General features: G+C 48.7%; 1 protein-coding gene across 1 annotated transcript; it reads right to left on the bottom strand.

The window, feature by feature from the left end:
* Positions 1-2,160: 2,160 nt before the first annotated feature.
* On the bottom strand, positions 2,161-6,325 carry LOC112055781 (membrane-bound alkaline phosphatase-like). The gene is made up of 3 exons (XM_024095984.2): positions 5,362-6,325; positions 3,949-4,314; positions 2,161-3,740 (listed from the first exon to the last, which is right to left on the bottom strand). The coding sequence occupies exons 1-3, from the start codon at positions 5,710-5,712 to the stop codon at positions 2,829-2,831; spliced, it is 1,629 nt and encodes a 542-aa protein (XP_023951752.2). The 5' UTR covers positions 5,713-6,325; the 3' UTR covers positions 2,161-2,828.
* Between the last annotated feature and the right edge of the window lie 10,837 nt (positions 6,326-17,162).

Raw genomic sequence — 17,162 nt, 5'->3', positions numbered from 1 at the left:
GGATCATGTAATCTCGACAGCTCTCGTGCGATATCGAGATGTCGCCATATGAGACGTAATCTAATCGCGTGCGGCGTCAGCGAGTGACGCAGTGTGCGGAGACTGCGGTGACGCTCTCGCCCGTAATCTTTAAAATTTCATAGTGCACATGCGTCCGTGTGACGCACGGAGTCACAGAGCATGTGGATCTGCGAGCCCGCACCGACAGCGCAGTGTCGGTCGCCCTCAGGGCCCATCAGACAGACAGGCGGCGCAGGCCGTCACAGGGCATGTGGATCTGCGAGCCCGCACCGACAGCGCAGTGTCGGTCGCCCTCAGGGCCCATCAGACAGACAGGCGGCGCAGGCCGTCACAGGGCATGTGGATCTGCGAGCCCGCACCGACAGCGCAGTGTAATTTGTATCTTAACATAACGTTTTTCTAATAGTAGTTTTTTAACATGACCATAATATACCATTTTAAAATCCTCATGATAAGTCCTTGAATTAGATACCTATAGTATAAATAAGCCGTGATAGCCCAGTGGATATGATTTCTGCCTCCAATTCCGGAGGCCGTAATCCGTAAATTTGAATCCGGTGCGGGGCATGCATCTCCAATTTTTCAGTTGTGTGCATTTTAAGAAATTAAATATTACGTGTCTCATATGGTGAAGGAAAAACATCGTGAGAAGAATATTCTTATTTTTCTACGTGTGTGAAGTCTGCCAATCCGCATTGGGCCAGCGAAGCGGACTATTGTTCTAACGCCTAACCCCTCACATTATGAAAGGAGACTCGAGCCCAGCAGTGAGCCGCATTTGGATTGATAATGATGATTGACTGAAAAAAAAAATTTTCACCTCCAGTCTATGGCGTCTCACAGTCGTGTCATTTTTATTTTTATTTCACCTATCTAAAAACATTGGGTTATTAAGACGAATCTAACGATATGTTTGTTAAGTAGAACCGTTTAGCGATTTGGAATATACGAGGTAATAAAAAATATTACATATTTACATACATACATACATACAGACATACAAGATACTCGCGAAAAACATAACGCTTCGTGCAGTCTGGTAAAAGCTAGAGCATCGAAACTACTACAAAGGTCACATGATGCCTAAAGTCCACTAACATTTAAAAGTTGAATTGAATAGTATAACTTGTTTAGAACTACGAGTAAGTCGAGCACATTGCAAACGTAAGGATCACATTTTTTAAACATAATTATAAATTAGTTACAGCACTTAGGAAATGGATTTCCTCAACGGTTTAGCTATCTTATGATTGGATTTCACTAATGGTATATTCACTTTCCACCTAGATGTGTTGTGAATTTCACAATGACAGGTAATGGAACTCCTCAACGGCTTACAATAGCTACCTTGTTATTGGACTTCATTAATTTGATTATTGAGAACTTTCCACCTAGATAGGTTTTGACTATCACTAGAGGTTTAATGAATGGAGACAAAGGTTAAGGAGTTAATGGAATCCCTCAATGGTTTATAGTAGCAACCTTGTGGTTGGATTTCACTGATTTGTATTGATGAGAACTCACCTAGCTAAATGTGATTGTCGTTAGGGTTCTGGTATTGAAAATAAAGGTTCGTTAGTAGAACTCCTCAATGGTTTACAGTAGCTACCTTGTGATTGGACTAATTAAGATTATAGTTTTACATAAGACGACCACTACGTACTCGTACGAGTGACATTGATGGATCAACTTAAGAGGAAATTCAATTCGCGTTATCTCTAGCAATGCTCTTTCTTCGTGTGACCTACTCAATATTTTTTTTGAATCTAAGTCAAACAACCCTATTAGATTAAAGGTTTTTACAATATTTAAAGGACTCATAGCGAAGTATCTTTGGCGAAATATTTCTTGCCTAGATCTATATCGAGTAAGACTACACAAATTTAAAAAAGAAGAACATTTTTGGGGTTCCTTCCCCACATGCAACCTTACTTTGCATGTAGAGAAAGATTTTTGTCGTCAATTCCATAGTGCGTGGTAGTGATAATGTGGATCGCTATCGGTATTTCTGCATTGTAAGGGTTTAAAGTGTTCCTATAATCTACGGAAACCTACCCTGCGCACGCACCCAACCCAACACGCACAAGGCCGGTTTTTTCAAGTGAGAAGAATAAAGACAGATTATAAAGAAAGGATTTAATTTATTGGTTCCTTAATTTTTAAAATCTTACTTGTTTATTTATGTTATATACAGCCTCTTTATAATTAAACGGGTATTACTAGATAATATACAATTTTCATTTTTGTAATATGTTTCCTTAGACTAGATATTTTTAAATTATTAACAACGCTTCTAAGACATAAAATATAATGTTAAAAACTATCAAAATTGTACAAAAAAGTGAGTGTGTTTTAAACCACGCGAAGTCGCATGCGTTTGCCACCCGATTACATTTTTCGTAACGCATTCACCAACTTACTTCCCAAGTCAAGAAGTTTTACTTCAGAAATAAAATAATACATGAAAGAGAAACTTGAAAATTAGCAGCGCCATCGTCAACCATCTCTCGTGTCGGACATGTTTTACTTCACAAGATAAATAGTTTACAATTACGCCGTCAATAGACTAAACGGATTCGGAGCTGGCTCACTCGTGGCGTGTCGTAGTCCAGCAGTGCTGGTTCCCGGCTCGCTCCCACCTCGAGCGTGATTCCTTGCGCCCCGCCCTCTAGAGTGAGGAGCCTCCTCACAATACGCGCTGACTCTAGTCTAGAGTTGCGAACGAAGTCTTACTTCATGAGTCGCTTACAATATATATCACTAGTACTGCATAAACTACACGTTTCGGGGAGCGGACGGGCGACGCGTCAAGCGAGCGCTCGAAGCAGCGCCAGCAGCGTCGCCACGAGCGGCAGCGCGAGCGCGCTCGGCGCGGCGGCGGCGTCGCACGCCTGCGGGCCGCCGCCGAAGCAGCCCGCGTACGCCATGCGGTGCGGCACGTGGCTCTGCTCGTACAGGCCCGAGAACATCTCGTGGTGCGCGCCCCACGCGAACACCGGCACGTCGTCCGAGCCGTGCGTCTCGGACGCGAGCGGCACGTCCACGTGCGTCCGCCAGCGCGGCGAGCCGACGTCGGGTTCGCGGGTGACGTCCGGCCGGCGCCCGTCGACGTCCGGCCGGCGCCCGGGCCCGTTGGTGTACGACAGCGTCATGTAGGGCACGCCGTCGGCGTCGCGCGAGCGCGACGGGCCCAGCACGTCGGCGCCGCGCGCGCTGTACCCGTTGAAGGCCATGACGTGCGTGTGGTCGGCCGTCACCACCACGAGCGAGTCGGCCTCGTCCAGCAGCCGCACGGCGCGCGCCACGGCGGCGCTCAGCTCGATGGTCTCGTCCAGCGCCAGGCGCGCGCGGTTGTCGTGGTGCGCGTGGTCGATGCGCCCGCCCTCCACGAACAGGAAGAAGCCCTTCTCGTTGCGGCTCAGCATGCGGATGGCCACCTCCGTCAGCTCGGCCAGCGTGGGCTCGGTGGCGGGGTCGGTCTCCAGGTTGTAGCGCAGGTGGTTGCCCTCGAACAGCCCCAGCAGATACTCGGGCAGCGTGGCGTTGGCGTGCAGCAGCTGCTCGCGGTTCCACGCGTACTGGTACGACACGTTGCGGCGCGCCTTGTCGGCCTGCCACTCCTCGATGAGGTTCCTGCCGTCGGCGCGCTCGCCGGGCGTGCCCTCCTCGTCCACGAGCGTGTCGTTGAGGAACATGCGGCGTCCTCCGCCCAGGATCACCTGCGAGTGGTAATATTTCGTTAGTCTGTCACCGTACCGATCTGAAGGCGAGATCAGAAAAGAGGTATTCATTCAAAACTTTAAAGAATATGTCTGTCGTCTAGTGAAGAGAAGAGAAGAAGAAGAAGAGACACTCACAAAGCACTCGTTGCGCCTCGTGTATCGAGGTATGTTTTTATTTACTGACACAGAATCTTGTTATGATCACCTTGAACTGGTTCCCGGGCGCGAGGTGCACGAGCTGGTGCGCGATGTCAGGGCAGGCGCCCACGTCGACCCCGGAGGCGCGCACGTCGGCGTCGCTCTCCCAGTTGCGCTCGGCGGCGTGCGCGTAGGTGCCCGCGGGCGACGCGTGCGTGATGCGCGTCGTGGTCACAACGCCCGCGTCGCGCCCCGCGGCCAGCGCCCACGCCGCCACCGACTGCAGCCGCGCGGCCGGCGCCTGCGACGCGCCGCAGTCGCGCCGCGGCACGGCGGCCGACAGCCCCAGCGTGCCGCCGTTGGCCTTCGCGCCGCACAGGTACGCGGTGGCCGAGCACGCCGAGTCCGCCGTCTGCGCGTCCACGCAGTACGTCTGCGGGCACACGAGAGGATCTGACCGAGACCTAAGACTTTTGTAGGGCTTAATATACCTATTGTTTAACATGATGAACGAAAGACGACCTCCGATTCGATAAGTTTAAAAAATTTGGTAAAACATTTATGAAGTCCAAAGAATTGACCAATTTATCTATCACAACGTAATGTATTCGTTGTGATAGATAAATCTGGCTTTCATCTTCGCTAAGAAAGAAAAGTTATAATATAAATCATTTTATATAATAATAAAGAATACATAATATTATGCAAACTTTATTCAATAATTCATCAATAAAGAAAAAAACGAAACAAGAAAATATTTCAGATTGAAATAGAGAAATGCATAGGAAAAAATATGGCCTTGGTAACATAATCACATTAGACCGGATACAGTCGGCGCGACCACGGCTCCACCGTGACCATTTTGGTTCCTACGCATTTCTCTATTTCAATCTGAAATATTTTTTTGTTTTCTTTTTCTAGACAATTTTTACGTAGTCGGGTTATAGTTTGTAAACTTTATTTTTTATTTAATACTTTTCCGTTTCCCGATTGACCCTACACTACACTCTAGCGCTGCAATATTTACGAGTACAGACACCTACATCGTCGCGTTCTGATTTTAAACGACTGGATCGCGCGATATTTTTAATTTACAAATAATTTTAATAATTTTAATACAAGACCTTTCTTTTGATTTGATGATTATTTCGGTTTAATTTTTTTCGAGGATTGTAATTTTTTTGAGGACAATTTGTATTATTGCGAATCTTTTGACACCTTATTCATTAAAATCTGTTCAATAGTTTAGACGGTGGAACATACATACATAGACTGCCAAAATCATTACCCATCCTTTTGGCTTCGCCGCAGTTGGGAAATAATAGTTCAAAAGGACAGTAACTAAGTTTCTTGCTGGTCTTTGCTCAGTCAGCTCATAATATTATGTACAAGCTAAACCAAACCAACTCGACGTGAAGTGTAACTCGAAGTAGTCATTTCAATTTGAGCTACAGCCGCGCCGCACGAGGCCCGCGCTCACCTTCGCGAGGCCGAGGGTGGGGAAGGCCTCGAAGGAGAGCTGCGCCTCCTCGCCGGGGCGGCGCTCGCGCTGGCCCAGCAGCGTACGAGCCGCCGCCAGCGTGGGCAGCGACATGCCGTCGCCGAGGAACATGACGACGTTGCGCGCGCCGGCCGTCGCACCGAAGCGCAGCTTGGCTCGTCGCGCCTCGATGGCGTCGCGCGCGTCGCGGTACCAGTGGCTGGCCAGCAGCTCCTCGGGCGGCGCGGCGCGCGCGCCGGCGGGCGGCAGCGGCGGGTGATGCGCGTCGGTGCGGGCGGCGGCGGCGCCGAGCGCGCCCAGCAGCGCCGCGGTCAGCACGCTGGCGAGCATGGCGGAGGCGCGGAGCGGAGAGCGCGGCGGCGCGCCGGGCGGCGCTATTTCTGCACGAGCGTTATCGGCACGCAGAGCCGCGGCGCCCGTATCTGTACACCTTTGGTTTATTACTTCCTTATCACTTTTTCTATCATTATAATCTATATTTTACGAAAGTTCAGCCGGATTTTACCCGACTTTATAAGAAGAGAAGTAACGTGTTTTGCGTTGTGCGCGTGTGTTCCTTTCTTTTATGTGTTATCCATTTTCTTTTAGTCTGTAACATTTACTGTTATTGCTAAAAACTCGCAGTTACAATCTCAGCTCGCCGAACTGCACAGCACTCACATTTTGGTCGTAGCGGAGCGCACCCAGCGTCAGGAGAGAGTTAGTACATTGAACCAGTGTATACGGTACTGTACTAAAGATGAAGCTATGGCTAAAATATTAATCTATATATAATTTAATTTATAATTAATCTATATAAACTAAGGATGAACTGAACTATACATCATATTATGTATAGCCCGATGACATATAAATTAAGTCATATAAAAATATCGTAAAGAGTTAGGTTTTTCAGACAGTGTTCGTTCAAGTAGTTCTCTTAGAAACGTCCTATATGAACACTGTCTAATCGACCATTTGACGCGATGTGCCGATAGATGGCAGTGTAAGTAACTTTGTATCGCGATATCGAGTGGTTCGTACAAAAGGTATATATTGTGAAGTTTTTTACTATAAATGAGATTCGCATTGGAGCCGCCGAGTGCCTTGGTTGTTTTATTTTCTCTCTGGTGCGGATCCCGAATTTGTTTAAACACAAAACCGGTGGAGCACCGCCTTCAAACTGATCATCCATTAAAAGAAGAAGGCCAAGAAGGCGTCCCGGGAACACGCAAAGAGCAAGTACCGGGTTCGCCCTCCCTCGATTCGGCCCAAATTGACCGAGAGGTTGAAAGGGCCATGGGAGGTGGTGGGTTGTCCCTGATCATCCATTAAAACTATGATATATAGAACTTAGTATGATGTTATTTTGCAGTTTTTAGTTTAGTCAGTATGTTTTATGTTTTTGAAGTCGGTTGAATTTTTATTATTATTTTTATTCATTTTTCCATTTTTTGGCAAACCATCTTTCATCATCATCATCATCATATCAGCCGATGGACGTCCACTGCAGGACATAGGCCTTTTGTAGGGATTTCCAAACATCACGATACTGAGCCGCCTGCATCCAGCGAATCCCTGCGACTCGCTTGATGTCGACAGTCCACCTGGTGGGGAGTCGGCCAACACTGCGCTTACTAGTGCGGGGTCGCCATTCCAGCACTTTGGGACCCCAACGTCCATCGGCTCTTCGAACTATGTGCCCCGCCCATTGCCACTTCAGCTTCGCAACTCGTTGAGCTATGTCGGTGACTTTGGTTCTTCTGCGGATCTCCTCATTTCTGATTCGATCACGCAGAGATACTCCTAACATAGCTCGTTCCATCGCCCGCTGTGTGACTCTAAGCCTTCTTATGAGGCCCAGAGTTAGCGACCAAGTCTCGGAACCATAGGTCATCACTGGCAACACGCACTGTTCGAAGACTTTTGTCTTCAGGCACTGAGGAATTTCGGACGAAAAGATGTCGCGAAGCTTCCCGAATGCAGCCCAGCCGAGTTGGATTCGACGGTTCACCTCTTTCTCGAAATTGGACCTACCTAACTGGATCATATGTCCTAGGTATATGTATTCGTCTACAATTTCGAGTGCAGCGTTCTCAACTATAACTGGGTGGAGCGATACATGAGCATTACACATTATTTTTGTTTTGCCCATGTTCATTTTCAGGCCCACCTGTTGAGAAACGCTGCTGAGGTCATTGAGCATGGTACTAAGGTCATCCAGAGTCTGTGCCATGATGACTACATCATCCGCGAACCGCAGTTGAGTGATGTACTCGCCATTGATGTTGATGCCAAGTCCGCTCCAGTCCAGAAGCTTAAAGACGTCTTCCAGTGCGGCGGTAAATAGCTTCGGAGAGATCACATCTCCCTGACGCACTCCTCGCTGTAACTGGATTGGCCTCGTAGTCTGATCCTGAATACGGACTGACATAGTGGCGTTTTCGTACAAGCACTTCAACGCTAGGATATACCTGTAATCAATTCGGCATCTCTGCAATGACCTTAGCACAGCCCAAGTTTCCACCGAATCGAAGGCTTTCTCATAGTCCACAAACGCTAAGCAAAGTGGCTGGTTATACTCGTGAGTCTTCTGTATAACCTGCCGCAGCGTATGGATGTGGTCTATGGTACTAAAGCCTTTTCGGAAACCGGCTTGTTCGGGAGGCTGGAAGTCGTCAAACCTATTAGCGAGACGATTCGTGATGACTCTCGAGAACAATTTGTAAACATGGCTTAGCAGCGAGATGGGTCTGTAATTCTTCAGCAAGGTGTTGTCACCTTTTTTGAAGAAAAGAACCACCACGCTCCTATGCCACGCCTCAGGCGTCGTGCCCTCGTGAATGACGGAATTGAACAATCGCTGAAGGACTTTAAGTATCGGTTTTCCACCCGCTTTCAGGAGTTCTGCTGTGATTCCGTCCTCACCTGGCGCCTTATTGTTCTTCAGGTGTTTGAGAGCCACACTAATCTCGTATAGGCTGACGTCCGGGATATCTTCGGTATAGTGTCGGGTCAACTTGGCTCTGGGGTCTTTAGCCAAATTGGCAACAGGCTGCTGAGTAGTCGTGTATAGCTGTCCATAGAACTTCTCGACCTCACTTAATAACTCGGGCTTGGAAGAAATTAGATTACCGTGTTCGGTCTTCAAACGCGTCAGCTGCCTCTGTCCAATAGACAGATCTCTGGCGAAAACTTTCGAGCCTCGATTATTTTCAATCGCATTTTTAATACGCTCGGTATTGAAATTTCGCAAGTCGCTGGTTTGCGACTTAGAGATCTGTCTACTGATTTGTCGGTATTTTGACGCATCTGCTGATCATGTCGGGTCTTCTCCGACCCGTGGTACACGGGGCGGGGGTACGGGCCTCGAGGCAATGCCTCCTTACCCGGGCATGTCGCGGGGGAACTTTCTCCCCCGGTAATTTCTTCCAACCCCTCCCGGGGTTGAGGCTTTTCAGCCTAAGGGATTGGGCTTTGGACCCGTTGGCCCCGCGCGGACTGCGATTCCTCGCTATCCTGCGTCGGGGCAGCGCCGGGTTCAATGGAGGTCCCTGCGCGGACTGCGATGTCGTCGCTATCCTGCGCAAGGACGGTGTCGTGTCCGGTGGTTGCGTCGTCCTCGTCGTCACCGTAAGTACCTGCGCCTGCAGGGTCGGCCGCTTGGAGGAGCTCCCGAGGTAGGGGACGCCCGTTCTGTGGCCTGTCGCAGTGTGGTGCGATGTCGCGGAGGTGTATATTCGGTCCGTGGTCTGCACGCGCGAACATGCGGCATGCTAGGTCACGGACGAATTCCTCCACGGTGGGCGTCTTCGTGTCACGGTGGATGACATCATTTCTGACGTATCTCGGAGCTCCCGTGGCAAGGCGCAGACACTTGTTCTGCTGGATTTGCATCCGGTTTTTCTGGTGCGCGGAGCACAGCGCGTACCAGGCCGGAGCCGCGTACGTAAGACGCGAGCGGACATAGGTGTTGAGGATCTTCAACTTGGCCCTCAGTGGTAGTCGGGAGGTTAGCACCTGGTACAGCATCGACTTGGCCGCCGCCGCCTGACACACGGCGTGGTCCACCATGTGTATCATGGTCAGGCTGGCGTCGATGGTGCATCCCAGGTAGCGGACTGAGGTCTGCCAACCTATGTCCTGCCCTCGTAATTGGAGTGTCCGCAGCGGGATCCGGATGCCGAACGCTATGGCGGCCGTCTTCCCCACGTTGACGGCCATTCTCCATTTGTCCAGCCATTCCGGGAGCAAATCCAGCAGACGCTGCATGCGGTTGGTGGCGATGATTTGGTGGTAGGACGACGCGAAGTACGCACTGTCATCAGCAAATAGTGATAACAGTACGTCTTCCTCCCCCTCACGCAGGTGACCGGCGAGGGTAGGGATGTCATCCGTATATAGGGCGTACAGGCTCGGCGATAGACAACTGCCTTGTGGTACTCCGGCGCGTATCGGACGTGGCTGGGACTCTGCGCCCTCTACGGCAATGTGGAATGTTCTGCCCTCCAGGAAGGAAGCCACTAGCCGCACTAGTGCTGGAGGCACGGTGGTGTTCTTCAACAGCTTCGCCAGGAGGCCGGCATGCCACACACGGTCGAAGGCTTTCTCTATGTCGAGGAAGACTCCGACGGTGCAGTGCCCTTTATTCTTCTCACTGGCGATGAAGTGAAGTCCTCGAGCCAGCTGGAGCGTCGTAGAATGGTTGCTGCGAAAGCCGAACTGCTCATTTCGCAGTTGAATGTGGGGAGACAGCCTTCGCAGCAGCAGACGCTCGAACAGCTTGGCGATGTGTGGCAGAAGTGTGATCGGACGGTAGCTTCCTGGGAGACGACGGTCCTTTCCTGGTTTCGGGATGGTGACAACCTTTCCTCGTTTCCATATTTCGGGAAAGTGCCCGGTGCGAAGTACTCCGTTGAAGAGTCTCGTGAGAGCTACAAGGCCTCTTCTTGGCAGCTGTTGGATTGCGGCGATCGGAATTCCATCATAACCCGCCGCCTTCCTTTTGGGTAGTTGGGAGACGGCTTTCCTCAGTTCAGACGGGGAGATGAAATAGTCGCCCCGGAGCGGTAGAGGTTGGGTTGTGAGGAACTCTTCAATTTGGTGTTCGATCGCTGCAATGTGCTCGGTTGTTGTAGGATCTGTGGCCGGTGGGTTCGGATTGAACTGGTGTTCCATATACTCCGCCAGAATTTCCGATCTATCTTTGGCGGAGTATCTTCGTCTTCCCTCGCTGTCGAGCAGCGGGTAGACGGGTGAGGTCGTTTTAGTAAGCGTCTTGCAGAGATGATGCAGTGAAGTTTCGGACTCCGACGCCGCGTCGATTTGTTTGTCCCAGTCATCGGCGGCGTGGTTCTCCAAAGCTATCACTATCTTCTCCGCAAGGTGGTTGAGGTTGCGCTTCACTCTCGGGCAGCGAGTTCGCGCCCACAGTTTTCGTAGGGCGCGTTTGTCTTCGAACATGCGCCGAAGCGAGCTCGGCAGCAGGTCTCGACGGCCGGGGTGGCGGAGGGTTGACGTGGCTTCGTCCTTGGCGGTTTTGATGGCCTCCGTCAGGGTTTCCGTAGCTCGGTCGACCTCTAGCGGGGTCGTGAAAGGGCCTGTGAGCTCTAGCTTCGACAGCGCGTCTGCATATCTCTCCCAGTCAGTTGAGGTCCTGGGAGGTCTCTTTATCGTGCAGTCGCGCTGGAGGTTGAGCGTGACCATAATTGGTTGGTGTTCCGTGTCGGCGTTATATATGACGTCGACACTGAGTGGGTGGTCAATCCTGTGGTGCAGCACGATGTCCAGTATGTCGGGCTGCCTGTTGGGATCTGTTGGGATGTTGGTCGGCGATGATGGAGCCAACACCCCAAACTGGCGATTCTCGCTGTCTTCCAGGAGCGCCCTTCCAGCCGTATTGATGACGCGCGATCCCCAAGCCGGGTGTTTCGCGTTAAGGTCACCCACGACCAGTGTAGGGCGTTGTGGTTCCAGCAGTGCCTGGACGTCCATGCCGTGGTATTCTTCATTTGGTGGTTTGTAGGCGGCATACAGGTGGAGCTCTTTTTCTCCAATCTGGATCCGTACTCCTTGTGTACGTAGGGATCGGTACGGAGTGTGGTCCAGTTCCTCGTGTACTAAGTCTCTCCTCACCAGAGCCGCCGTGCCTCTATAGGCATTTCCTCTGGGGGAGACTTCGTCGCGACGGTACACGAAGAAGTTGGGGACACGAAGCTCGAAGTTGTTGTGGAGCTTCGTTTCTCCCAGGAGGACGACATGAGCGTCCTGCAACTGGGTAATTGTGATGAGCTCTCTGATACGGCCCTTAATGCCGCCTGGGTTCCAATAGATTACTCTTAGTTGGTGATGTGACGGAGTAAGGCTGCCATTCCTGTCTGAATGGCCGCCACCGGTCCCTGGCCCTGGAGGTATACGGTCAGCCCGGCCATCAGCGCTTCCACTACCACCCGGATTATGGCTGATAGGTCCAGGGTGGGCGTGGCTTCCCCCTGGTTCGTGGGGGGGGCTGATGGTGGGGCTTGAGGTGGAGTCTCGGTTGAGGTTGTTGGCTGTGGCCCCATTCTTGTTCTCCTGTGAGTAGGGCGTTGTGGTTTGGGGGCTGGGGGCGGCGCCGCCTGTGCTTCGCCAACACCCTGTGGTCTGGAGGTTGATGGAGCTGGTGGTGTGGTTTCTGCTTCCGTCGTGGGCACTTCACGATCCGGTTGAGCAGGTCCCTCGGTTTGTTCTGGGACTGGCCGAAAAGGTGGTTCGGCCGGTACTGTAGGTACTTCCGCCGCTTCCGCTTGCGGGTGGGGGGTCGATGCCGCTGCAGGCTCTGTTTGGTGACGACGGCCGCCTCTGCGTCCGCGTCTGCTGCGCGGCGCCTTTCCCCTTTCCGTAGGCGGGTTTGCTGGCGGGATCAGAGTACTGGCTGCAGCCTGGTTGGAAGTTGTCTGCTGCTGTCTTCTGTCGGTAGCGCGCTGGGTCGTAGGTGGTGCTTGTTGGGGTACTCGTGCCGGCTGCGGGTCGCGTCTGGCCTGCTGGTGTTGCTGTGCTCCTGGGCGAGGAGGGGGGAGAGTAATACCCCTCTTTCTTGCCTCCTTTTTCAACACCTTGCAAGCCATGTCGCTTGCCCGATGAGCCTTCCCGCAGTTCGCGCAGGTGGGCAGTTCGTCCCTTGGCCGGGGACATTCGCTGGCGGCGTGAGGGCCTGCACACCGCACACACTTAATGGGGCGGTGGCAGTTAGCCGATGAATGTCCAAAAATTTGGCATCTGTGGCATTGGGGGGGTTTCTTTCCCCCCCTCCATCCCTCAATGGTTATTTGTGGCATGTTGAGCAGCTCCGTCACCCGATAGAGCCGCTGCATCTCTTCGTTCGGCATGTGTGCCAAGGTGACGAAGTATGTACACCCGTGCTTTCCTCTTGGTGGTGGTAAAGCACGGGCGGCGTCTGCGGGAAAGCCCAAAGATTGGAGGCCCCTGACGACGTCTTCGTTCGGGGTCTCGTAGGGCAGTCCTCGCACGGCCACCTTCATAGGCCGTTCCGCGTCTGGGGTGTAGCAGAACCAGGAAATGCTCTGGTCCTGCGCGGAGGCCTGTACGAGGTGGCGCTGGATTGCCCTATATTCCTCTTCGGATTTTGGTAAGAAGCGGACTCCTCTCCCGAGCGGCCTAGCGTTCGGTGCATGGCCGATCTTGCGCCTTAGTTCCTCGAAGTGCCTAGGCCAATTGGGTAGGCACTCGACCACCAAGGGCGGGTAGGCTGAGCGTGGTTGGGTAGGAGCGGCAGGCTGGGGCTGCTGGCTCGGAGGTGGTGTGGCACGCGCAGCTCGTGGCGCAGCGGGAGATGCGGCGGCTGCAGCGTAGGAGGTCGACGGCTGCGGTGTTATGGGCCGTGACGTCTCCATGGGAGAGGCGGCCGTGCGTCCAGGCGAAGCAAACCCGGCATAACTCGTCGATTGAGTTGACGAGCCGATGTCGGGTCGCGATCGTCCGGGCGAGGCGTTTTGGCCTCCCGTGGTACGCATGGATACGTCGGCTGACGGGTGGAGTGGCGATAGAGATGCGCTATGCGCAGGCGCGCGTGGCGACGGTGCGCGCGGCGGTGTATGAGAAATACCTTTTGTAGAGTCAGTGGATGCAATAAAAAACACCACTCGTTGTTACATCCTGAGAAAAAATACACAAACCAAGAAACACAGGAGTCAACCAATCAAGAAGATAAAAACATAGTTGCACATTTTATAAAACAACCTGGTCAAGTTTTGCTTGCTACAGCACTGGTTGATGTGGCTTGGAAAAATAATAAAACACACACCTACCGTGCCCTTATTGACCCAGGATCACAGGCCACATTCGTGACAGAAGACCTTGTTCAATCTGCAGGATTGAAAAGAATTAAAATCAACGGATTGGTCTCAGGACTTAGTGAAGGGAGCTCAGTACATGTTAAGTATATGGTTGAATTTAGAATACGCTCAAGGATTGAACCACACTTCACTCTGTCTGTAAATGCTTATGTACTGAAGAAAATTACAAACCACTTACCATCACAGCAATGTATCGTCACCAACTGGCCAGACTTAGAACAAATTACACTAGCCGATCCTACTTTTAATATGCCGAATAAAGTGGATCTGTTGCTAGGGGCCGAAGTGTATGCACAAATAATCAACGATGGATTGTTGAAGAGTCCAGGCGGTGTTGTTGCCCAAAAAACACATCTGGGCTGGATTCTGTCAGGTGGAACAACTGAAACAAAACAAAATGTTGTAGTTAATATGCACATTTGTGAGTGTGAAAGTACATTATTAAAAAAATTTTGGGAAATAGAAAATGATGTACTTACCTCAGAAAGAAAACAAACCAAAGATGAGATGAGATGTGAAGAGATTTACAAAAATACAACAATTAAAACTAAAGACAATAGATACAAAGTTTGCTTACCCTTTAAAGACGGATGTGAGAAACCTGCAGAAATATGTGGAAATACAAGGGAAGTAGCCATATCACGATTTGTTCAACTAGAGAGGAGGTTCAAACGTGATCCAGAGTTTAAAGAAGAGTACACCAAGGTTATTCATGATTACTTAGACCTTGGGCATATGGAGATAGCCGACAATGATATTAAAAATACAGTTTACTTACCGCATCATGCCGTTATAAGAAATGATAAAATCACTTCGAAAACAAGAGTCGTTTTTGATGCTTCGGCAAAGGGCTCAAACTTCAAATCATTAAATGATACTTTACTGGTTGGACCAACATTACAAAAAGATCTACGCACTTTAATTATGAATTGGAGACAGTACAAAATTGTCTTGGTCAGTGATTTAGTAAAAATGTATCGTCAAGTGCTAATAGCTGATGAACATATAGATTACCAAAGAATAATCTGGAGAGACGATCCCGATGAACAATACAAATCATATAAACTGCTTACTGTTACCTTTGGAACAGCCTCCGCACCTTATCTAGCAGTACGAACACTTCTACAAACAGCTGAAGACAATAAGAAAAATTATCCGTTGGCTGCTGAAATAACCAAAACATCATTTTATATGGATGATTTACTTACCGGTTGTCATTGCGTAGACCAAGGAATAGAAATCTACAATCAGATGAATGAATTAATGGCTCACGGTGGATTTGAATTGAGAAAATGGTGCAGCAACTCAAATGAATTGTTGGCAAGGATAAGTAAAGACAAACAGCATCTGGAAGAAACATATGAAATTAAATTTGATAATATTGTGAAAATATTAGGATTATGCTGGGACAGAAATCAAGACAAATTTAAATTCTCTGTCAACCTACCTGAAATTGCAGAAATTGTAACCAAACGTAAGGTTTTGTCTGATGTAGCACGATTGTTTGATCCATTTGGATGGCTGGCACCTATTATCATACTTGCAAAAGTATTTTTACAAAAATTGTGGCTTTCTAACTCTGGATGGGATGATCAGCTTCCTCCACAGTTACTTGATGAATGGAAAACATACAGAAATCAATTGAAATATTTACAAAACATAGAGTTAGACCGTTGGCTAAGTATTTGCCCAAATCAAAAATCTGTTGAAATTCATGGATTTGCTGATGCCTCCATGGTAGCATATGCTGCAGTTGTCTATACTAAGGTTATCACTGATGATGAAAAGGTCATAGTCACATTGTTGGAAAGTAAAACAAAGGTTGCACCTCTAAAACAAATTTCGGTTGCACGACTTGAGTTGTGCGCAGCACATTTATTAGCTAAATTGTTATCACAAACAGCCAACAACTTAAAAATACCGAAATCTTAAATATATGCTTACACTGATTCAACTGTTGTATTGGCATGGATAGAAGGACAGCCGAATAAGTGGCAAACTTTTGTAGCAAACAGAGTTTCGGAAATACAAACCTTATTGGACAACCATGTTTGGAATCATGTGACTTCAAAGGAAAACCCTGCTGATTTGGCCTCCCGTGGGATCCAGCCTTCTGATCTTACTAATTGTTCACTGTGGTGGCAAGGGCCAAATTTTCTGAAAGAAAGAGTTAATAAAAGAAATATAAATAAAGCTTACACTACAAATCTAGAGGAAAGAAAACAAAATATTAAATCATTTCACAGTGAAATGGAAGAAAAACCAATTTATGAAAGATTTTCATCGTTAAACAAAATGATAAGAGTACTTTCCTACTGCCGACGATTTCTGCATCTGAAACATAAAAAGGAAATTAGTATGAATAAAACTACTTATCTTAACACTAAAGAAATGAAAGAAACATTACAAATATGTATTACAATAGCACAAAGAAAAGAATTTATGGAAGAAATAAAGGATTTAAAGGAGAAAGGAAGTGTAAAGAAAAGAAGTAAGTTGTTAACACTTTCACCGTATCTAGATGAACAGCACATATTAAGAGTTGGTGGTCGCTTGCAAGGAGCAAAAATCTCAACTGAAGTAAGGCATCCTATAATCTTACCTAAAGGTTCACACTTGACTATGCTGATCATTAGAGATGCTCACATAAAGCTCTTACATGGAGGAAATCGTTTGGTAGCTAATTATATACAAAATCAATATTGGGTTATTGGATTAAAACCTATGATAAAGGGAATTTTAGGAAAATGTGTTATTTGTTTAAGACACAAGGGTATAACTGTACAACCGAGAATGGGAGAACTTCCAGCTATACGAATAACTCCTGGTAGACCGTTCGAAGTAAGCGGTTTGGATTTTGCCGGACCTGTGCAAATGCGACCTTACAAGGGTAGAGGATATAAATCTGTTAAAGGATATATATGTTTATTTGTATGCATGAAAACAAAGGCTGTACACTTAGAAGTTGTAAGTGATCTTACCTCACAAGGTTTCCTCGCATGTTTCAAAAAATTTGTGGCCAGAAGAGGGCACTGTAGTCAATTGTGGAGTGACAATGCTACCAATTTTGTGGGTGCAGCCAGAGAACTGAAAGAAATGTTTGATCAAGCCAAGTCCAACTTACCAAAAGAAATTGCAGAGTTGCTAGCTAATGATGGAACAACTTGGAATTTTATCCCGCCTAGAGCACCTAATTTTGGCGGTTTGTGGGAGTCAGCAGTGAAGTCAGTAAAAAATCATTTAGTCAAGGTCTTGGGAAACTCAACTCTTACATTCGAGGAAATGTCAACACTTTTAGCACAAATTGAAGCTTGTTTAAACTCCAGACCTATTGGTGAACTCAATGATCACCCAGATGACTTGATGCCTTTAACTCCAGCACATTTTTTGATTGGAGAATCAACCATGTTAATACCTGAACCTAGTTATGAAAATGTTAAACTAAAT

Source organism: Bicyclus anynana, chromosome 19 (assembly GCF_947172395.1).
Source record: "Bicyclus anynana chromosome 19, ilBicAnyn1.1, whole genome shotgun sequence".
In the NCBI taxonomy this organism is placed as follows: domain Eukaryota; kingdom Metazoa; phylum Arthropoda; class Insecta; order Lepidoptera; family Nymphalidae; genus Bicyclus; species Bicyclus anynana.
This window is presented reverse-complemented; position numbering and strand designations above follow the sequence as displayed.